Source organism: Colossoma macropomum, unplaced genomic scaffold (assembly GCF_904425465.1).
Source record: "Colossoma macropomum unplaced genomic scaffold, Colossoma_macropomum, whole genome shotgun sequence".
Taxonomy (NCBI): domain Eukaryota; kingdom Metazoa; phylum Chordata; class Actinopteri; order Characiformes; family Serrasalmidae; genus Colossoma; species Colossoma macropomum.
Genome location: NW_023494793.1, coordinates 17,653,932 through 17,677,466, shown reverse-complemented (window position 1 = coordinate 17,677,466; position 23,535 = coordinate 17,653,932). Strand labels below are relative to the sequence as shown.

Genomic DNA, 23,535 nt, shown 5'->3' with positions numbered 1-23,535 from the left:
ACAATCATTAATCAACGAACAGCAATGATCAGCAGAGCACCCTTTACAAAAATCCATGTGACTGTGAGCGTAAAGCTGAGTGGTTGTATTAACTTCTACAATAATTTCTTTACAGAGTTTTTACACTTTCCATCGTTTACATTTTAAGTCTGATGTGCTTACATACTTGATACAGATTTGCTGTATCTTCATATAGCATTATGAACTCTAAAAGGCTGGGTAAAGCGTTTTACAGTGTACCAAAAGACACCAAATGCAGTGCCGAGAAATGAGAATTCCATATATTTAAAAAAATATATATGCATAATTCAAGTATGAAGATGTTAAAAAAGACCTTTTGATTTGTAATACACCGTTCTAGCATTCTAGAAAAGAAAAAAAAAATCAGTAGTGGTAGGGGGGTCCTGTAAACATCTGATGAAAACTGGCATCAAGCAAGCTGTTGTACTTCATGTTGCTTTTGAAACTGGTGTCTCCTAGTAACAGAGGAACGTGTTGTTCACGCAAATATTGTATATTCAGTTCAACTCAAGTTGGGTAAAGAATGACCCCAACTTTTTCAGCAGCCATAAAAATATATAAAGATCATTCTACCAAATTTGTTTAATTTGTTCAAGAGCTGAAGACACATTTTAGACTGTTAACTGACTGAGGAGTTTATACTAAATTCTTTTTGCTTTGAATGACACTTTTCCTTAACTCAAAAACGCTAGCCAGTACATGACTAGCAAACACAGCTTTGAACAGTTGTAGAAACATAAATAAATCATAATAATATAAAATAATATTAAAAAGTTTACTTCATTGCAAAAAATGTGTTTCGGTTGTGACAATTCTTACAGTTTATCAATGATTTTCAGATTTTGAGACACTTCTACTTCAAAACAATGGGATCTAACTGCTCACTATGTGGTCATGAGGGACAGAGATGCAGTCTCACTTCATGCTCTAAAATGCAGGGGTGTGGGTAAAGTAAGGCCCCTGCCTATTAAAAACTAATCCTACAATAAATTTGATTTTGATTTTTTTTAATAAAGTTATCTCCACAAGTTGAAATTTAGGGGTTAGGGTGTTGAGACATCCACCCCTAATAGAGACTACCCTATAAATGAGGATTTTGTATACATTTAGCTTATTACTATGTCAATTAATGCCTTGGCTTTTAATAGTTCATAACAATCTTTGTAAATATCTAAGGTCTGAATACTTACTGTGGGACCCCGGTTTGAACAACAGTTGGAAAGTGGGAGAAACCCTTTTCGCAAAGACCACTAACTGAATAAAATTACAATGACAACAAAGTACACAGTATAGACGTGAACTTTGAGAGCTGATTTCAAGAGAAAAGTACTGACTGATGGATTTTTTTATTTTTATCAAACAGAGATTGCCTTGTTATGTCATTTGTGGTAGAAAACATTGAGCTGCGGTGTGGAAAAAAAGGTCATAGGTCACCTGGGAGGTGCTGCACGACGGGGATGTCCAGTTTCTGCAGGTCATCAGCATTTCCCACTCCAGACAGCATGAGCAGCTGTGGTGTGTTGATTGCCCCACCACTGAGGATGACTTCTTTGTCAGCAAACACCTGAGGCACAATTACACACTCATGACCAGAAATTATGTGTGTTAACAAACAAATGATTGGTCTGTTATTCAAATATTCGTAGGCCTATGCTCGAGAGCGGTGGGAAGGGTACAGATAAAAAACATAGTTTGCAGGAAATGACGCAGTGAATATCAGGTTCGCCATCAGCTTTTCTCAGCAATACGGGGCTCCAGCTGCGATAAGCTACGCTGCACGATAAGGAAGGAGAGAATGTGGTTGGAACGAGCTTATTCACATACAAAACAGGTCTGCTCTATGTCTGAGGGCCTTAAAGCTGGTCATTATGAACACCAAATAGTAATATCCTTCAAAGGTCAAGGGCTTTTGGAGTATGATCGAGTTTTGCAGAAATAAACTATGCAGTAAGAGTTAGTAGGAAAAAATTCAGTAGAAATGAATGAATAAAAGAAGGTAACAGCTGTTTATACAGTTACTATACACTGGTTGTAGTTTATGACAACCTATTTATTTGCTCTCCATCTTTTTTATCCACAGTTATTCAGCACAAGTAATGACAATACCCATGGTACACTCAAAAAAGACATACTTTGACAATTTATCACGATAACAACATTTAATATAGCCCACCACTAACTAAAAGAAAGAGAGAAATAGGGCTCCAAGACCAAAAAACAACCCTATCAAATTAACCAACTTCTAATGCAGGAGAAACCTGTTAAGAAACTCCAAACAAAAAGACCTTAGGAACGTCCACACTTTGCAAAAAATGCAATGACCCAGCAGCACAAAGAAAATAATGTAAGACTGAATGCAGCTTCACAGACATGAAACCATTCTTTAAAGTCACGACCCATAACTTGCATACAGTGGAAGAGACTGAGCACCGAAGAGATGACAGGAGGAGTCATTAAGAGAATTCAAGTTTGATAAGTAGTACTGACATTGCTAAGTAACTTACTCATATCAGACTTGACTTTCTAGCCTTGTGGCATGGTAAGCTGAGAATTCATAACCTCAAATTTGCCTTTTATAGCAGTAAGATGTGTGTGTTTTTGCCAGCCAATCTTACATCAGAAAAGCTCTATGAAATATTTTACCTCTGCAGCTGATATACAAAAATCAGGGCATCTTTTGGAAATTAAAATATATTAACCGGAATTAATGTTTTACACAAATTAGATTATTTTTAAATAGGTAAAGAAAATTACAAGAAAAACTAAAAAAGTTTTGCTTTAAAACCAGCTTTAAACACAAGATATCTAGTTATCAAATTTCAGCATGATAGAGTCTGGCACCCTTGGAAAATGGGCAATTGGTGGTTAATTAGCTCAAAAGCATATTGAAAATAGTGGAGAAAAAGCCCATATTCACTGTAGGGGCAACATAATAGCTGCATGTTTTTTAAGCTTTTTTGTTAAAACTGAAAGAAGGGGCATTACTGAGAATAAATATTGTGTGTCCCCTTCTGTGAGTCACCCTGTAAAGTCTGAAATAATCATTTAAAAGTCAGGTTGGGTCAGATTTCGAGTTTTTTTTCAGACCACAACATACATCTTTACGTGTTGTTGTGCACAGGCTCAAAATGGTCCGATCGTCGTTCAAGTCTCAAACACAACTTCAGCATTATACGGATGAAGATATGATGAAGAAAGTAGATATGTCACTTACATCCTCCCAAGACACTTCTTTCACCATATTTTGACATCTATCCATTTGCCATCTATTTGCCATCTAAAGTTTGCAGTCATTTGTTTTATTTTCAATGTGTTATTAATGCAAGCCAGGACCAAGCATGTTTAAAAGTTCAATTTTATACCTACTTGTGTCTTATGGTAATAGTATAGTATTGTTTTGCATGTTACTAGCTTTATCTGGTTAACTGAGACCAGGAACATGTCTAACAGACACTGCTTTAGTCCCCAAGACTCCATGGTGCAAAGCTGACATGGCCATCCAGAATACTCGTAGCTCACTTCAATCTGGCCAATCTTGCAACCTAACCTATCAATCTTTTCACCTATTCATAGCCTTGGACTTCTGTCCTACCTTCTTTGTTTGTCCGTTCTGCTGGTACTCTACTCCAATGGCTCGAGTCCCCTCAAACAGGACACGTGTGGTCAGGCAACGGACTTCAGCCTTCAGATTAGGTCTGGACAATGCAGGCCGCAAGTATGCACTGGCAGTGCTCCATCTCTTGCCTACAGAGTTGGGAGAGAAACAACATTGAAACAGAGTTTGGGTTTTGATACACTGTATCTTTTTCATTTGGTTGGTTTCACATTGCAACAACTAGAGCGCATCAAAATAAACATGTGGGTGTTTACTCATTCGTCAGAAATGTAGCTGGGATACAAGTACACTGATACTTCCACATTACAACCTACAAACAACCATTTATTACTTGTCTAACAATCTATCTCTCACATATGTTCTTGATATAGATGTATTATCTTTTGCCTATTTTGCATTAAAATGGAAACAGTCTTTATGACTAATTGGTTTGTCAATTAAATTAAATTTAACCAATCAAGTTGCTGCCAAAATGTGTTCCACGAGCCAAGTGCTAAAATCAAATGCATTGCTTTGCTAGTACACTATACTGCAATAATGATGACTGTCTATTAAGGGCTACATGTTCCAACAGGCAGATTATGTGGACAGCACAGTGCTTAGAGGAAAGAGGAAAGCATGCCCTCATGTTGAAATCCATCGTTTGGTGTGGACTACTGTAAAAATGTGTTCCCTCCAGCAGCGAACTGAACCAGCGTTTGCGGTTTTATTTGCTTGGAAGTGGTTCATTTGTTCAGTGTTCACAACTATCAAATGACCAAACTAAAGAAAAAGTTTGACAACATAGGTTTGAAAGCGTGAGAGTGAGAGGGCACAAATTCAGAGAGGAGTGGAAGTGCCTGTAGAAACTGAGAGAAAGAGTGTGGTAAAATGAGACAGTAGAGAAAATGACAAGGACCATGATCGGCCATTATGATTCAGTGAACTGGAAGTGAAACGATTTTACCTTCTGATATGTAAGGCTACTCTCACAATTTGATTTGATCCATGATACTAGGTTAACAACTCAGCTTGCTTATTTTAAACAAAAAGACAAAAAAAAATGAATCCATGTAATTATCCTCGTTGCACTATCCACTCATGGTGCTGACCATGCTGGTGTGGATTAAATAGATTGCGACTTTTGATGTTCAAAAAATCCAACTGCATTAGACAGCAGAAATTTATAGAATGCAGCTTATATTGCTAAACTCTATGAGGTGCATTATTTTTGTCAGTTTTATGTCATGATGTACTGTTTCTCCCCTAATGAGTCATTTCATATGCTGTACCTACCTTTATGAATGGTCATATCCATCCAGCCAAATCCTTCCTGTTGGTAGCCATTCATATCCTCAGTGAAGGGGTAACCTGCCTGTTGACCAGCCTCAATGAATGCATGGTGCAAAGGGTGTTCAGTCTTCCCCCGAGAGACATGCAGGGGACCACTGCCGCCCCGGTATCGGTCTGCTCCCAGCTCGTGGGTTTGGGCCTTCCTGAAGTATGGCAGGCAATGATCATAGTCCCAGCCCTCAGCCCCTTCCCTGTGCCAGCGGTTGTAATCTTCAGCATGCCCGCGGATGTACACCATTGCATTGAGGGAGGATGAGCCGCCCCAGACTCGACCACGCGGCCAGTACATCACTCGGCCGTCCATTCCAGCCTGGGGCAATGTGTGATAGAACCAGTTGTATTTGTCGTCACAAAGGTTATAGGTCAATGCAGCCGGCATGTGGATCTTCCATGACAGACGAGTGCTGCCCAGCAGCAAGTCCTTAGGCCCCGCCTCCAAGAGGAGGACAGACTCAGATGAATTCTCTGAGAGGCGGCTGGCCAACACACAGCCTGCTGACCCGGCCCCAATAATGACATAGCTGAAGGATGGGGTTTTCTGACTGGCTGAGGCAGTGCTATAGTGTCTGTATCTTTGCAGTAGGTTTAAACAAGAACAGGGGGAGGCTGGTACGTTGGCATGCCTGCCAAGGCCTAAAGTTAGCCGTGCAATTAAGGGGATGCACACCATAATGATGTCACTTTTGGAGATCTCTATGTGCAAAACATGTAAAAAGACTTAGTTAATATTCTATATTACACAGAACTGATTAATTTATCATAGTGTTGCTCAGACATCATTTGTTTTCACGCTTAAACACAGCCTAAACACTACATCACAACATAAGCAAAATTAAAATTGATTTCATTTTTTGAGGTCAGACGATAGCATGTTGTGGACCATGAGGAATTGTCTTCTAGTAAGCCAGCAGCATAACCTGGCTATAAATATGGCTATAGCTAAAAAGATATAAACTGAGGTTCCTTCCTCTCTGAACTGTGTAAAAGCATATGTCTAGGCAGCTGTTTTTCAAGTTTGGATTTTGGCTTCTAAATGCTATGCCTAATCTGTTTATTATAAGCTATTAAAGGAATTTCCCTCAGAAGACAAAATCCCATCAGACAACACTGCACAATTCCAACATGGCAGCACCGTCTACTGACAGCATCATTAGAAAGCAGGGGTGGAAAATAATTGAGTAATTGTACATTATTATATTTGAGTATTTTTTTCACTCAAGTATATTCTTGGCTTCATCTTTCCACTTTTACTTGAGTAAAATTTGACACAGCACCTACACTTTCACTTAAGTACAGTTTCTCTGCACTTTTTACACCTCTGTTAGGAAGGGCGGGTGGGACTTTTACTAGGTAAGTGACTGATTTTTACCTAACTCTTATTTACTTAACAGGTTAGCCATGCTAAAGGAAGGAATGCACACTACCTCATTGATGAATGGATGCTACACTTATATGGACAAAAGTATTGGGACACAAAAAAAACCCCCCAAAAAATCAAGCACCTAGCCATGCATTCTACCTTTACAAACATTTGTGAAAGAATTGTTCTAAAGAGCTCACCTAATTCAAGTGTGGTACTGTAACAGGATGTCACCGTTGCAACAAGTCAGTTCGTTACATTTCTTCCTTCCTAGCTGTTCTAGGATCAACTGTGAGTGATATAATTGAAAAGTGCAAGCGTTAAGGAACCACAGCAACTCAGCCACCAAATGTCAGACCACGTAAAGTTACAGAGCAGGGTTTCTGAGCGCTGAGGCACACAGTACATAAAGGTTGCCAATGCTCTGCTGACTCAGTAACCTCCTTTGGGTTCCAGACCTCCTGTAGCATTAATGTCAGCACAAAAACTCTTCAGCGGGAGCTTCATGGCATGGGTTTCCATGACCAAGTGCTGCATGCAAGCCTTACAACACCAAGCACAATGCCAAGCATCGGATGGAGTAAAGAACACCGCCACTGGACTCTGGAGCAGTGAAAGTGTATTCTGTCAAGTGACGAATCACTCTTATCTATTTGGCAGTCTGATGGACGAGTCTGGGTTTGGCGAATGCCAGGAGAACGTCACCTGCATGACTGCACTGTGCCAACTGTAAAGTTTGGTGGAGGAGGGATTATGCTATGGGGTTGTTTTTCAGGGGTGGGCCTAGACCTCATAGTTTCAGTGAAGGGAAATCTTGATGCTTCAGCATTTTGGACAACTGTACGCTTCTAACGTTGTGGGAACAGTTCGGGCAAGAACCTTTTTTGTTCCAGCATAACTGAGACCCAGTGCACAAAGCAGTCCACACAGGCGTGGCTGGGTGAGTTTGGTGTGGAAGAACTCGACTGGCCCTCAGAGCGCCCTGGCCTCAACCCCATCAAACACCTTTGGGATGAACTAGAACAGAGAATGCAAGCCAGGCCCTCTCGTCCAACATCAGTGTCTGACCTTACAAATGCTCTTCTAGGTGAATGGACAAAAATTCCCACAGACACACTCGAAAATCTTGTAGAAAGCTTCCCAGAGGAGTTAAAGCTGTTATAGCTGCAAAGGGGAGACCAAATCTATATCAATGCCTATAGATTTAGAATGGATATTATAAAGGCTTCGGAAGGTGTAACGTGTAGGTGTCCCAATACTTCTGTCCATGTAATGTAGCTTAGCTAGTTAGATTTGGTCTGGGGTCGGGAAACAGGGGTGAGCTGTTGCAGCGTGTTTAAGGCCATTTTTCAATTATGTGCTTCAAAACCACGTAAACTGCAACCTTCTTATTCTCTTATTCTCTGAGCTGTGATCTGAACATTAGCAAATGAATGCTAAACGGTCAGCTGCCAGCTTCGACGAACAACAGAGCCCAATTCGGTTCGTTTCTTTAGCTAAACAGCCATTCAGACTGCTTGAAAACGACTCGTAAGAAAGACCAAAAGTACTGACTTCCGCGAATATTCACAACACACTCGACGCATCCGCCAGTGTTTGGACGGAATATTTAAGAGCCAAACGTTTCATACAGACAGTTTTACAACCAAAAGTTTCCTGTCTAAAATCCGTCACTTACCGCTCGAAGCTAACTTTCCCCTCAGCTGTTGTTTGTGGTCTGTGACTTTTCGTTGAGGGCGGAGTCACAAACAAAGTCCACTTTCCACAGAAACAGACGGCGGCTATGTCAGCAATGTCGACATACCTGAACGATTTTCCATTTTACGGTGAAACTAGAACAAACTGACAGACATTCAGAAACTGGCGGGCAGCGAATTAATCCAGTAAAACACCCCAAATACCCAATAGTTATCCAAATACTTAAATTTTTCACAGACGACCAGATGACACTTCATTCAGCGGCTAACCACCGTATTCACTTTAGTACTGGTACACGGATCAAAGTACACACTCACGATATTTCAGTATCCTTTTATACATTTTTACACTTATTTCATAAAAAAATATTACACATAATTGTGCCAAATTGAATATGATCGCCAAAGGCTACAGCCTAGTTAGTACACGCCTCCTTCAGTGGGCGTGACGAACAGTGAAAGAGCCCCAGCTGTATATAAGTGCAGCAGTTTATCTGCACAGGTAACAGAGGCTAAATGATAGAAAAGCCTTTTGAGGGATTTTTCATTTCACTGCCGTACAGCGGAGCTGCTAGTGAAGATGAGGAGCCTCATGTTACTCTCGCTCATTCACCTCGCAGCTGCTGACTCCACTCCCAGCAGAGTGAGTAACGCAGAGACTTTAAATACCTGGGCTACATTTAGACCACTTCTTTAAAAAGGGTCTTCAAGTGTTCACTTCTCATGTCACTTTTACACAGGTGGCGAAATGCAGCAGAGCACAAGGTGAGTGATGTGGATTTTTGCCTATTGTACACAGTCCATATGAAATTAATTATACAGTTCGAGCTCATGTGCTTATTACAAAACTATATCACATGTATTTTAATTAGTTCATGAGAGACCCTTTTTAGCCACTGGACATGGATAATTTTTAATATGGCGTATGCGAAAATTTGGGTGCCCCTGGACAAATTACAATTGTTGATTTTCATGTTTAATAAATATAAGTGCACGATTACTGTTTGTTTGCTAAATTTAACATTGGGGAAAAAATAAAAGTAACAAAGTGTGGCCTGTGCAAAAGTTATGGCACACACACACACACACACACACACACACATATATATATATATATATATATATATTTATATATATATATATATATATACATACATACATACATACATACATACATGTATATGTATATGTATATTTTGCAGTTGTTGGAACAAAATCTTGTATCTCCACAATGTTAACTTTCCAGGAGAAGGAAAAAATATACTATATCCAGACTTTTTTCCAAATATATATATATTGCTAAAAGCTGAAGAATTATTAGCATTTTCATGTTACTGGGAACTACTGATTTAAAAAAAAAGATCAGACTATAAGGATTCCCCACAATATAACGTTTCTAGGAAGAATCTTATTGTTATAGACCTTTTACATTATGTGTTGCAAGCCTAAATTAGACGGGCACTCAACAGGCATGTTATTTGAGAACTTAAAGTGCCTGCTAAGACTTACAGCAGCAGTCTAACCGATTTAGTAATACAGGATTAACACAGGATGTCTCAGGATTTGGCTATAGAAACTGCATACATGTTACTAGTGCAAGTTCAGGTCAGATTTGTATGAAATGCCATGTATGACTGTGTCATGAATTTATTTATTTATATTTTATTTTTGAAGAATTGATGCCTATGGAATGGTACAAAGTATATGAGTTCACTCCTTCACCCCTACGTGATCTCGATCTCAAGCTTAACCTTCAGAATGGACCTACAGCTTCTCCTTCCATGACCATAAGCTGGGCTATCAATATTGACAGTGAGTACATTTGAGAATGGGAATGGGAATAGCGGGGCAATGATTTTTTTTTTTTATGTACATATCTGAAAAAAAAAATGTAGAAATTAGGATGAAATCTGCTTGGATTAGCAATACAAAGAAAAAAAATAGATGTTTGTTGATTTTTACTTTTCTACACTTAAGCTCAGCAGCTGCTCTTTACATCATGTGAAAATTTCAGGACTAACAGACCAATAGAAATGCTTCAAAACTGCATGGAATAAAATCTATTTACATTAACTTACACTGAAAGTAAGTTTTGCCCTCTCCAGTAAACTATACTTGTATACATACATACATCCATCATCTAAACCGCTTATCCTTCTGGGTCGCGGTGTATGTATATATATATATATATATATATATATATATATATATATATATATATATATATATATATATATATACATCATCTAAACCGCTTATCCTTCTGGTTCGCGGTGGGGTGCTGGAACCTATCCCAGCTGTCATTGGGCGGAAGGCAGGATACACCCTAGACAGGTCGCCAGTCCATCACAGGGCAGACAGACAGACATACACAGTCACACACACACTCACACCTAGGGGCAATTTAGCATGTCCAATTGGCCTGACTGCATGTTTTTGGACTGTGGGAGGAAACCGGAGTACCCGGAGGAAACCCACGCAGACACGGGGAGAACATGAAAACTCCACACAGAAATGACCCTGGTCTATATATATATATATATCACATCATTGCTGTTTTTTTTCTTGTCTTTGTCATAGTGATTAATGACTGAGGGAATTTGGCCTGTGTTTCATTTCATATATATTCTCTAGTGAATCAGTAAGTCATGACTGACCATTTAAATGGTCAGGTAAACTTAAAAACATAAAATAGAAATATACTTCAGTTAGATTTCACTCTTATGAATTTCTAGAGGTGCAAACACCTTGTGGCACATGTAGATTTGAGAAAAATATTTATTTCAATCATTAGAGCTTAAATAAAGGTTAGATTTTTGCTAATATTTTGAGTGAAAGATGAAAAGGACAAGTAATTGAGAACATTTTTTACAGCTCATTTTGCACATGATTACCAGGGGTGCCAGTATTTGAGGAGGGCACTCTACCTGCCAGCACCAGTATGATACCAATATCATTGTGACTTCAAGTAACAACAGTGGTCATTTTACTCCAAGCTGCTGGAACTACATTTTGGTGAAAGAAATTGCCAATATTAAGGACATAGTATGTTCCAGGCTTCTTTACTTTTTGTCTTTACTTTGCAAAACTTGCCTGCGATGGAATCACAGCTGTCATGCCATGACCCAGATTTTTGTATGTTTGTAATGTCACTTAGTTGGTGAAATCATCTTTACCCCACTGGCCTAGTTCACAGTTTGCTTTGTAAACGTACTCAAACATACACACATAGCATTTGGACACCCCAACATCAGATACTTATGTTCTTATTGCACATCCCACCCCAAAGCCATGGGTATTAATGAGGAGTTTGTCCCCGCTTTTGCTGCTATAACAGCCTCCACTCTTCTAGGAAGCCTTTTTACTAGATTTTGGAACATGGCTGTGTGGACTCACTTCACGGATTTTCTTTATTTCTTATTCTGACTTAAAATAGAGTGTTAGTGACGTACAGGCACTGATGCTGGTGTAAGACCTGACTTGCAGTCGGCATGCCAGTCCATCATGTTCTCACCCCAAGAGTATGAATTTCAGTTGTAGCTCTAGAAAATGGTCATGAATATGCTACCTGATATCTGAAACATTGCTTTATGGTAGTTTTAAGAGAAAGTTTTGGCCTAAAGCAAATTTTTAAATACATTAATGGCAGAGAGGTAGAGTCGTGTGCAAAAGTTTTGGCATTTCCGGGCAGATGACATAGTTTGTTGATTTGTGAATTGAAAAGATGACAAGCAACTTGTTTTTTTAAATTAGTTTCACATGTAAAAGTTTTGAAACCATTCAGTTGTAATGTGGCAGTACTTTATTCACTAGCTTAATTACCTAATTACACCTTAATTGATTCATTAGGACTGGTTATGCAGGTCAAGAATTGTCATTAGGAGAGTCAGCTGATAACAATTTTAGAGACTTATAAATTCTCTGAGCCTACAAACCTGGTAACACTCAACAACCATGAGGTTCACTAACTGGCTGGCTGAAGGATCTGAAAATGAAAGTAATTGATGCCTACAAAGCAGGGGAAACTTGCCGTTTCCAAGGTCAAAAATGCCATTAAGAGATGGCATTTAAGCAGAACTGTAGAAGTCAAAGCATGATCTGAAAGACCAAGAAAACTCTCAGATGGGACTGTTCAGATGCAAAACCTCAACATGACAACAAAGGACCCGTGGGAAGCTTTAGCTGACACAGCAGTGATGGTGCACCATTCTACCGTGCAACACTGGTAGCACAGACATGCTTTACATGAAAGAGTCATCAGAAGAAATCCTAACCTGCAACCTCAACAAAAGTCAACGTCTGAAGTATGCAAAATAACATCTAGTTAAACCAGAGCTACAAGCCCAATTCCAAAAAAGTTCGTATGCTGTGTAAAATGTAAATAAATGTAAATAAAAACAGAATGCAATGTTTTGCAAATCTCATAGACTCAATTATATACAATAGAACATAGAACACATATCAGATGTAGAAAGTGAGACATTTTACCATTTAATGAAAAATATTGTCATTTAGAACTTAAAGGCAGCAACACATCTCAAAAAAGTTGGGACAGGGCCATGTCTACCATTGTGTAGCCTCGCCTCTTCTTTAACAACAGTCTGTAAACGTCTGGGAGTAGCTGTTCAGCAGTCCTGGGTGCTGTCTGTTTCATGATGCACCAAATGTTGTCTATTGGTAAAAGGTCTGGACTGCAGGCAGGCCAGTTCAGCACCTGGACGCTTCTTCTGCAAAGCCATGCTGTTGTGATGGATGTGGTATGTAGTTTAGCATTGACTTGCTGAAATATGTGAGGCCTTCCCTGAAAGAGGAATATGTTGTTCTAAAACCTCTGTAAACTGTTCAGCATTGATGGTGCCTTTCTAGATGTGTAAGCTGCCCACGCCATAGGCACTAATGCAACCCCATACCATCAGAGACTGTGTGCTTATAACAATCTGGGTGGTCCCTCTCCTCTTGAGTCTGCAGGACACAACGCCTGTGGTTCCAAAGAAGAATTTAAAATTTTGATTAATCTGACCACAGAACAGTTTTCCATTTTGCCTCAGTCCATTTTAAATTAGCTTTGGCCCAGAGAAGATGGCGACGTTTCTGGATTGTGTTGACATATGGTTTCTTCTTTGCATGATACAGCTTTAACTTGAATTTGTGGATTGCGCAGTGAACCGATACAGTTCACAGACATTGATTTCTGGAAGTATTCCTGAGCCCATGCAGTGATTTCTAGTACAGAATCGTGCCTGTTCTTAATGCAGTGCTGCCTGAGGGCCCGAAGATCACAGGCATCCAATCTTGACCGTCAGCCTTGTCCCTCGTGTACAAGGATTTATCCAGATTCTCTGAATCTCTCAGTTGCCCATCCTCTGCCCAGCTGTTTTTATTAGTACCACTTACTTTTCCTGCCTTTTGTTGCCCCTGTCCCCATTTTCCTGAGATGCGCTGCTGCCCTCAAGTTCTAAATGAGTTAGGCCCAATCCCATTTCATCCCTTGCCCCTACCACTTAGCCCTTAGCCCTCTGTTTTGCGCGTTCACGTCTAGGGTTAGGGTGTCCCAATTTTTGTTGAGATCGAGGGGTAGGGCAAAGTGTTAGGGCAAGATGTCTGCGCGAGCGACCAAAGAAACACACAAATGTGAGAATTTTCTCTGTTAAAAATTACAATAACTATCGTATTATCTTAGTTTAATGTCGTTTCAATGTATTATGGTCGTTTTCTTCATAACAAGCAAAAAAATCGCTGCTAGCTTGCTAATGTTTCGGGAGCTATCTAGCTAACATCCCGTTCCACCTTAAATAGTCTAGCAGTGTTGACGCCTGAAGCGCCAGAATGTAACTACTGCACCATTTAAGGTGGAACGGGAGAATTCGAACAAGAAGCTGGCGAATAGCTGACTTCACCTTCGTATCACCAAAGAATTAGCGGTGGGCGATAATAAATAACTGTCTTAAACCCCCTGTTTGAAAGCATACGATGCCCTAAATGTAACTAAAGCCCAGCAGTGAGGAGCTGAACTTTTCCCTTTTCTGCTATCACTGAGGACGGGCTGGGTCGCCTACTGAGCAGCGCTAGTAGCTGTTAACGAAGCAATGTGTTTTTTTTTTTGTTTTTTGTTTTTTTTTTAAATTTGAGGGTTGTCCCATTTCGTAGGGTAAGATTTCAACCACTACCCCTTGTAACTCAGTTCAAAGGGGTTAGGGTGACACTCGAAAACAAGGGGTAGGGGTAATAATAAGAAATGGGATTGGGTCTTAATGTTTTTCATGAAATGGTAAAATGTCTCACTTGCAACATCTGATATGTGTTCTATGTTCTATTGTGAATAAAATATGGGTCTATGAGATTTGCAAATCATTGCATTGTTTTTATTTACATTTTTTTTTTTTTACATTCTACCCAACGTCCCAACTTTTTTGGAATTGGGGTTGTATTTTGGAAGGTCAGTCACTCTTTGGCCACAATTACCTAAAAGATGTTTGGACGAAAAAGGAGCAGCATTTGATGAAAAGAACTCCTTGCCAACTGTTAAGCACAGGGGTGGATGTCTACCAAAAGTGGTATTAATAAGTACTGACTTAGAAGTGTCCAAATATTTGCATATGCCATAATCACTATTTTTCCTACTTATAAGTTAATAAAATTCAAAAGTACCTGTGCATTAACATTTGCAGGAAAATGTTATTTTTTAAAAAACAGGTTGCTGCAGAGGTTGTATTTATGTCTTTTCATATAATCAAAAAAATATGTATTTTGGCTGAATATTATTAGGATGTCTTGCATGAACAGCCTGCAATATAGCACTTGAGCAGATTTCTTTCACAAAGAGCAGGCAGCCAGTATTGTTTAGTACATTATATGGCATGGAAAAAGCCTGACTCCATTACCCTTTTTTTCATTTTCCTAACACTGGAAATGAAAAATGTTTTGCATGTTGTTAAATAAGACTTTATTTCCTTCTACTGACTAAAATGAATATCAGATTAGTTTTAGGACCCATTCATGCAGAAATCCAGATAGATTCATTCCAAATCACTCACAAACATTTCCTTAGAAGTACAGCTCCTTAAAATATGTTTATACTCACCAAAAAATAGGCCTAGGTCAAGTAACCACAGCCATAACCAAAATGAATGACCATTTGCACTCTATAAACCTTTCATATTACTCAAATGCATTATGCCTACACTGTTTTCAACAGAGAGAGCAAAACTCAAATGTTGGGTAGAAAAATGGTCAGATACAGAGAAAAGGGTAAGCTTGAACTCACTTTCTCAATTTTTGCATCCCTAGGTAGCATTCACAATATTACTGGCACGTGGATTGAACTGAACATACGTTCCCATTCAAACCCTGATCCAGTAAGATATAGATGTGACTACCAGCCTCCATTCTCTTCAAAACCAGCCAACTATGCTGGTTTAGAACAGGTGAGCCCTTTAGTACTGTTTCTCATTGATTTTCTGAGATTATTGGTAAAAACATGGTAAAGGCATTGATACGTAGATTAAACTGTATTTATAAATAAGTAATATATCAATGTTTTAATATTTTCACTGCTACACAAATTCTCTGACCAATCTACACACTGTTCTCTTTTCTTCTTATTTCACTTGTAGCTTTGGTTCAGTTTCATAAGCACTGATGTCAACATTGAACCAACTGGCTTTTACAAGGTTGATGTCTATAATCTCCCTTCTCCACCGGCTAACATGGGAGGAAAACACTCAAAAACCAGAGAGGTTCAGGCACCTGGTTGGTTTCACATTCACTGTTGAAAAGCCTTCATTGTATCTCCTATTTCAAGACATTTATTGTTCAGCAAATATGTATTTCCTTTCCTCATTTCACTCTTGTTTTATAGGATGTGACAATGCACAGATGAGGACTCATTCAACATGTTCAATTTTGCAAGGTAAAACATTGAAATACACACACACACTATATGGCCAATAGTTTGTGGACACCTGCTCTTCCAATGTTTCTTCTGAAATCAAGAGTATTAAAAAAGGAGTTTGTCACAATCTGCTGCAGTAACAAAGTCTACTAAATAAATAAAGTCTTTATTCTTCGAGGAATGCTTTACACTAAATGTTGGAACTAAATGTTGCAATGAGGATTTAATTCAGCAGTGGGAGCACTAGAGAGATCATGTTGGATGATTAGTTCTGAAACACAAATGCCACTCCAACTCATCCCAAAGGTATTTGATGGAGCTCTATCACACTAAAGAAACACGGTTCCACTGCTCCACAGCTCAGTGCTGGGGGGGCTTCATACCCCTCTAGCCTATGCTTTGCATTGAACATGGTGACCTTAGGCTCATGCGCTGCTGCTCCATTTTCTATGGAGACTATACAAGCTGTGTGTGCATTTGAACTCCTGTGACAGCAGTGAGTGTACCTTAATGTAGCTGAATGCAATAATAGAAGGGGTATGCACAAACTTTGGACATAATGTAAAGGGAAACAGGCATTTTCAAATTATGTCAAAAATTGAAAAATGGAGATACAAGGTTTTCTTTCAACAGCAGCGATATATATAATTATATACACACACACACACATTAACTTTGTGTTTTGCCAAGTATTAACAATGATGTTTATGTGGTCAGATATGGACATTAATGCTGTACCTGAGGGGGATGAAATAGTGGTCTCCTTTGAACCCCGCCCTTATTATGAGGATTATGATATCATACTGCAAAGAAACGCAGATAAACTAAACCGCATCGTGGTGCCAACGGTATGTTGCACTTCACCTTCTGATTATTTTCTTTATTTTAACTTGGTTGCTCTTGTCAAACTTGACAATGTTATTATGTAGCCATTTAGAAAATACTTCTCTGCCGATTTTGTTTTGAGCTGCTACTTGTTTGTGTTTGCCTGATAGGGTGGAAAAATCTGGATTAAAGAGAGACTGAAGTATTCTGGACAATGTGAAAACCTTATAATATTGGTCTGTATATATCTTGTTTGTATAATTACTTCATGTATATCAAAGGAATTATATCTAGTCAGCACTGAGGACCACAGTTTAGTAATCTAATCATCACTGAGGACCACAGTGTAGTGATCTAGTCATCACTGAGGACCACAGTGTAGTGATCTAGTCATCACTGAGGACCACAGTTTAGTGATCTAGTCAGCACTGAGGACCACAGTGTAGTAATCTAGTTTTTACTGAAGACCACAGTTTAGTGATCTAGTCATCATTGAGGACTACAGTTTAATGATCCAGTCATCACTGAGGACTACAGTTTAATGATCCAGTCATCACTGAGGACAACAGTGTAGTAGTCTAGTCATCGCTGAGGACAACAGTTTAGTGATCTAGTCATCACTGATGATGACCGTTATAACCTTACCGATCATAATCTTGATGCTTTCCACGTCTTACCTAAACGTTACCCTCCTTTATTTTCTCTTCCAATCACTGCTTTTCAACCTTTACACTATCCTATATTACCCTGGTCAGGCTTTCGGGTTTATTTCATTTATTTATTTGTTTGTTTTACATCGAGCTAGAATTCCTGTGAATGTACTTTGAATTTGAAGCACCAGATATACAAAAGATGTGCCTGGGGGATCTGTAAAAGCAAGAACCGAAACTTTGACAGAGTAGAGGATGCCATTTTCCAACATTTTTTCACCCCCACCATAGCAGTATGCTTTCATTTATCATTGTGGTAAATGCTATGGTTGTGAAAAGCAGATGCATACTTCATCAGGAAGTAGTGCACTGGTTGTTGGGTTTGTGTTAACCTGTGTTCTTGTTCATGTGTGTAATCTTGTTATGGTTTTGTTTTTACTACAATAGCATACTGGAATTTACAGAGTGATGACATGTTGATGACGAAAACACCACCAGCAAATTGAAAAACCCAAGCTGTCAACTATAATCTAAAGCATACTGCCACAGTGGGTTTTTCCCACTATATATTACCTTTGAAGTAGACAGTTTGCAGATCACTGCCAACACCAACACGGTGACTTTTCTCCTTCAATGAGGAGCTAACATTTTTATTTGTGTCTGCCTTTGAAAACGGGCATCCTTTACTCTGTCAAAGTATCAGGTCTCACTTTTACAGATCCCTCACGCAGCTCTTTCATACATCTGGAGCTCCAAATTCAAAGTCCATTCACAGGATGCAAAAAAAAGAAACCTTGAAAAAAAAAAACTGAAAGCTTGGCCAAAGAAATGCAGAATAGTGAGATAGTTGCTAAGCTTTGGAGGAGAAATGAAGCAGATGTTTAGGAGTAATGTGGAGAGTGTCATGACTATGACTGGCTCAAAGGTTGAGATTTGTTCATTTTTTCGCTGTGCTGCTAGTTAAGTTCCCACTGTGAGTCAAAGCAGCTGCTTAAATTTTATTATAATTGCTTGCAGGGGCCCCCTAGTGGCTTAGGCCCTTGGGCATGCGCATATAAAACCCATTGAATGATCGTGCTTTGCTCACCAGTGACCACTGTTTAATAATCCATGATTATTGTCAATTTTCTCAATATTCCAAGTTTAACTAAATGAGTGTTAACAGTGGCTGTATTATATTGGTGTCACTGAGAATGGTTCATCACACAAATAATATCTGGTCAGCAGTGATCCCCTTCTAAATGCTAACATTAGAACAAACACAAATAAACTAGTAAACGATACATTGTACTTGACTAAACTGGGGAGTCAGGAACTAAAGTTGTGTTCTTCCAGCCAGGATCAAAAGCTTCTTTTAGAAAATTAAGAAAATCTTATGTTTAACTGTATGTATGTTTATTTGTATATATTAAAATGTTATTACAGGCAAAATGTTAAATTTTTTACAGGCACAATCACACTTACTGCCGAGACTTTTGCACAGTACTGTATATGCAAACAAAGCAAGCAGTTTGTTTATATGTATCACTGACCAAAAACACTAATAAGTCTAAACTAATTACAGATAAAACCACGTTTTAAAAATTGTGGAACTCTCTGTAAATGGATCAGGCGTGACATAAACTGCACAAGTAAGTACCCTATCTTACTCTGCACAATGTTTTCCTCAATTTAGACGCTGCTACTAGACATTTATTTCAGCACCTGGAAATAAACAAGTTTCTGTAATCATATATCTGTGTGTGTTATGCACTGTGTGAGCACTTTTGAATTTATTTGAACTGTTATCTGAACATATTTATGTGTGTAAATAGTTTTTTCTCTGTTTTCCAGAAAAGGAACAAAAAACAACACAACAACCAGAACCTGAACCTGAACCTGAACCAGAACCTGAACCAGATCCTGAACCAGATCCTAGACCAGCAACTAAATCATGGACACAAGACAATACTGCTCTGCTGATCAGTGTTGGGTGTGCAGTAGCAGGAGCTGTTGTTTTGATTCTTATCTGCTGCTGTAAGTTAAGAAATACATAGATATGCTAAATTATTTTCCTGAGGTGATGGCAAATGCACAGTTTATGTAGTTTACTTGATCAAGTAAAAATCTAATCTTTTAAGTCCAAAAATTACAGCATTTGGCAATAGCTCCTCTAAGAGTTCTTATCTTAAAATAGCTCCTCAAAGAGATCTTAGCTAAAATAGGCCCTTTTAAGAGTCTAGGCATAGACACATTGTAGTAATATGTTAAAGCCAGCTTATAACTAGAAAATTGCACTAAAATTAGAAGACAATTTAAAAAATGTCATATTAATGTTTATTCCCTGTAGATCAGGGGTGCTCAATCCTAGTCCTGAAGATCTACCACCCTGTTTAGCTCCAACCCTAATCTATCACACCTAATCCAGGTAATGAAGACCTTCAGGGTCCTCTGATTATTAGAGCCAGGTGTGTTGGATCTGAAGTCTTCAGGATGGTAGATCTGCAGGACCAGGATTGGGCATCCCTGCTTTAGAGGATGTGTTGACTTAGTTACTTAGAAAATCAACAAAACATGTAATTTGACCTGGGGTGTTAGAATTTTACAGTTAGAATGTTCTCAGAATCTATAACAAAAAGCTGCCTTACTGTTTCCCAACCTTAATTCAGATGCTCCCTCTCTCTCTCAGCTTGGTCCTTCATGTCCTTTCTAACTGTCTTCCAGGCCAGCTCTGTAGACTGTGGAAAGAGTCCAGATTTTCTAAGTGTGGGCTAAACTCCGTCTCCACTGGATCAGTCGGGGTGTTGGTGGTGTACCCGGCAGTGGACAGTGTGTTCCAGCACGCTGTAATAGCCCTTGCTGACTTCCTGCAGAGCCATAAAGGTTTGAACGTAGTCATCGACATGTGGCAAAGGGGCTGTCTGGCAGAGCAAGGTCCGCTCCGCTGGCTTAACTCACAGGTTGATCAGGCTGATAAAGTCCTCATCATCCTACCACCTCAACCTACCAACACCGGCATCAGTGCTAACACAGGTAATGTTTCACTACTGTTTTAAAGTTTGGAAATAAACCCAGTTTGCAGATAAATATAGAAATATATTTTAAAATGCTAAAACTGAATATTTTCGACAAAGAAAAAATGGTAAACAGTAAAAAGATTTTTAGATTATTCTAAAATGATTGATATGCCTTGTAGCATCAGGAATGAAATAAACTTTAATTTTCAAGCACAAAATTATACTACATTTATGATTTAATAGCATTTTGTTCTTCCCCAAATAATTCTTAAATATTAAAACATCTAAAAATACATTTTGGTGTCTATTTTGTTTGCAAAAGTTTGAATGCACCTGGTCAAATGACATGTTTTGTTGTTGTGTTGTTTGTGAAATGAAGTACACATCCTCTATAGAGAACACACTTAAATATGATATGTTCTGCAAATTTTAGTGCACAGTTTTTTATTTATGAGTTTAATATACTGGAAAAAATACAACATAAAATCTAAAATATGCCATAACCTTTGCACAGGCCTTATTTTATGTTTTATTTTTTTATTTTTCCAGTATGTCAAATTCAGCAAATAAACAGTAATTGTGCATTAAAAATGTGCAGAAGTGTGTTCTCTATAGAGGATGTGTCAACTTATTTTTACTTAGCAAATTAACAAAACATCATTGTTTATCAAAACAACTATAATTTGAAGTTAAACTGCATTAGTATTGTTAGTGTATATAAATAACAAATTAATAATATGACCACTGATTCCAGACCTTTAAATAATAGCGTATCATTTTGTTTTAAACAGTCCACACCATGCATCCTTGCAGAGTGTGCTCCAGCCATTTAAGTAATATTAAAACAAGCCAATCACTGCATTTTATTTACACTTGTCCTGCATTAACACTTTGATCTTATGGAAGCTTAGCTCACGCACTAGAGATTAATACTACACTAAAAAGAGTTTTAAAATCTAAGGTATGATGTAATAGATTTCAAAACTCTTGTGCACACTTGCTGTGTGCTCTCTTTGATGATAGAAATTGTCTTTTTATCTGGGAGATTTTAATTATTATATGATATTATATGATTTATTGTGTTATTACATCTCTAAACAGAACTCATTCCATGCTGGATGAAAGGCTGGCTTTACACAGTGAAACTTTTATGCTAGTTTCACTAGTTACATATTGTGAGCTGCCTGCAACAATTTTCATGCAACTTGACAGTGACATGAAAACAAAGCCGCATGCAACACAGTTACTCTACTTGTTAGCCAAATTAGCAGCTCATATTTTCGATAGACCATATAATTTTATATAGAGTTGCAGGACACTTCAAGTGCAATTAAATTTTACCTAGGTTTCATGCAACTAAAGTAGCTCTTTCATTACATTCATTACACTGTTTATTATTCATTATTATACTGTGCAATTATCAAGCACTTCAACAAATCACATTTTTTCTTTTGGGTTCTGTGAACAACCTGGTCTGTCTCAGATGTTTCTGAATGTTCCAGGGGTGTTTTGACATATCAAGGCATTTACAATAATGCCTATTATTATATATCAATAATGCAGTCCAAAACTTGATCATGTGATTAATTGTTCACCACAGCGGTGTTAATATGCTGGAAGACATATCTCAATGTGTAACAGTGTAAGACATATTCATATCTCAATGTGTAACAGTGTAATTACAATATTATGTTATGTCCATATTGTGTAACACAAGTAACTAATAGAAATCCATGTTTCTCCACAGACTGTCCAAAACGAGTTGTGGTGCCTGGCATACCTGATTACACAGTCCCAGCCTCAGCCCATGAACTTTTCTCCTTGGCCCTGAACCTGGTGGCCAGCAGTGCCCATGACCCCCGGCACCATCACAAGTTCTGGGTGGTGCGCCTGGGCCAGGGTGGGGAGCGGAGCACGGTGCCAGTGGAGCTCCGAGGCTGCAAAACCCTCAATCTGCCCAAAGACCTAGAGAAACTCCCCCAGAAACTGGCTTCCAGACCAGGAGAGAGGTGCTCAAGTCTGAGATGCAGGATGTGGTCTTTCCATTGGAGGGAAACCTCCAGAAAGGTCAGGCAAGCTTTGCTGCAACTGGACAGGAGCCGTCCAAGCTGCTCAAAGGAGGAGATTGTTCGTCTCACTGAGGTGGAGTGCAAACCTTGAAGTTACTGTCAGCTTTTTTTCAGGTCTATGTTCACATATATGATCTCAGACTGTGATGATGTAAAGGCCAGTTATATTAACATCTGTTTAAATTTGTTTACCCACTGCCACTTTTTTCCCTGGCTGGATAAGCCAACATAATTGGTCTGCACAATATATTGTTTAATTGTCATTACGTAAGCCAAGGCACAACAGCGTTAGTTTGTCACCAACATAAGATTTAAAACATGTTTAAAGCACTAATGAAAGTTAAAAAAGGCAAAGGACTATTTTATTTGGATAAAAAGACTTAACACTGCTATATATGCGAATTTAAGATTATATGACAAAACATTTCAAAAGCTTTTGAAATGACTGGAAAATGTCATGATTTACTTTATGTTTAGACATCTGTTTTAGTGTTTTATCTTGCAGTGCTCTTTGGCAGAGTTCTCAACTGATGAAATACGCAATCAGTACCCAACATTTCCAATGAAAAATATTTACTATATACTATGAGCTATTTTTTTGTGACACCAAAGGCATTTTTATGTTAGTTCAAACATATTAGATGATGAAACAGGCGTACACACTTCACAAACACACACAGTGTAGGCTACATTCAAATTTAACCATCACCTGTTAATGACAAATACAGGAAAAATTCGTACTGTAGGCTCGAAGGCTATTTTGACTCACTCGCAATATTTAGCACAAAAAAAAGGAGTGGTAAGGACTGGTACAAGGCATTTTTCATTTGTTCGCTTTAATAACGAGAGATCATGTTTGAACATTTTAAAAAGTTTTAAAGTGTGGTATTTCTCCAGCTAAGTAGCCAACTAATAACAGCCCAGTGTTCAGATTCCTTGGTAATATCATGGTCTCTAGGGTAAAATACGATATTCAAGTTTGAAATTAAGGATATTCCCCTAACGACCACTTCCTTCAACACACGAAAACAGGATACCACAGAGTCGTCTGCCTTTGCATCCGTGTGCTGATTTAAAA

The 23,535-nt window shown here is 38.5% G+C and overlaps 2 protein-coding genes across 6 annotated transcripts in view; one reads left to right on the top strand and one right to left on the bottom strand.

Moving 5' to 3' along the window:
* Positions 1-20,197, bottom strand: part of chdh (choline dehydrogenase) — a 25,649-nt gene extending 5,452 nt beyond the window's left edge. The window contains exons 1-5 of one of the 5 annotated variants that reach the window (XM_036578691.1): positions 20,031-20,197; positions 8,008-8,171; positions 4,913-5,662; positions 3,614-3,765; positions 1,456-1,585 (exon numbers count right to left, since the gene is read on the bottom strand). In XM_036578691.1, coding sequence (XP_036434584.1) covers positions 1,456-1,585; positions 3,614-3,765; positions 4,913-5,639 — 1,009 coding nt within the window. In that variant the 5' untranslated portion in view covers positions 5,640-5,662; positions 8,008-8,171; positions 20,031-20,197. Of the gene's footprint in view, positions 1-1,455; positions 1,586-3,613; positions 3,766-4,912; positions 5,663-6,529; positions 6,619-8,007; positions 8,223-20,030 lie in introns of those variants that run through there. The other 4 variants (XM_036578695.1, XM_036578694.1, XM_036578696.1 and 1 more) reach the window with 4 other exon arrangements.
* On the top strand, positions 8,520-23,535 carry LOC118813385 (interleukin-17 receptor B). The gene is made up of 12 exons (XM_036578697.1): positions 8,520-8,669; positions 8,767-8,791; positions 9,701-9,838; positions 15,314-15,450; positions 15,640-15,775; positions 15,885-15,935; positions 16,635-16,765; positions 16,913-16,978; positions 18,957-19,023; positions 19,226-19,408; positions 20,096-20,404; positions 22,136-23,535. The coding sequence occupies exons 1-12, from the start codon at positions 8,607-8,609 to the stop codon at positions 22,546-22,548; spliced, it is 1,719 nt and encodes a 572-aa protein (XP_036434590.1). The 5' UTR covers positions 8,520-8,606; the 3' UTR covers positions 22,549-23,535.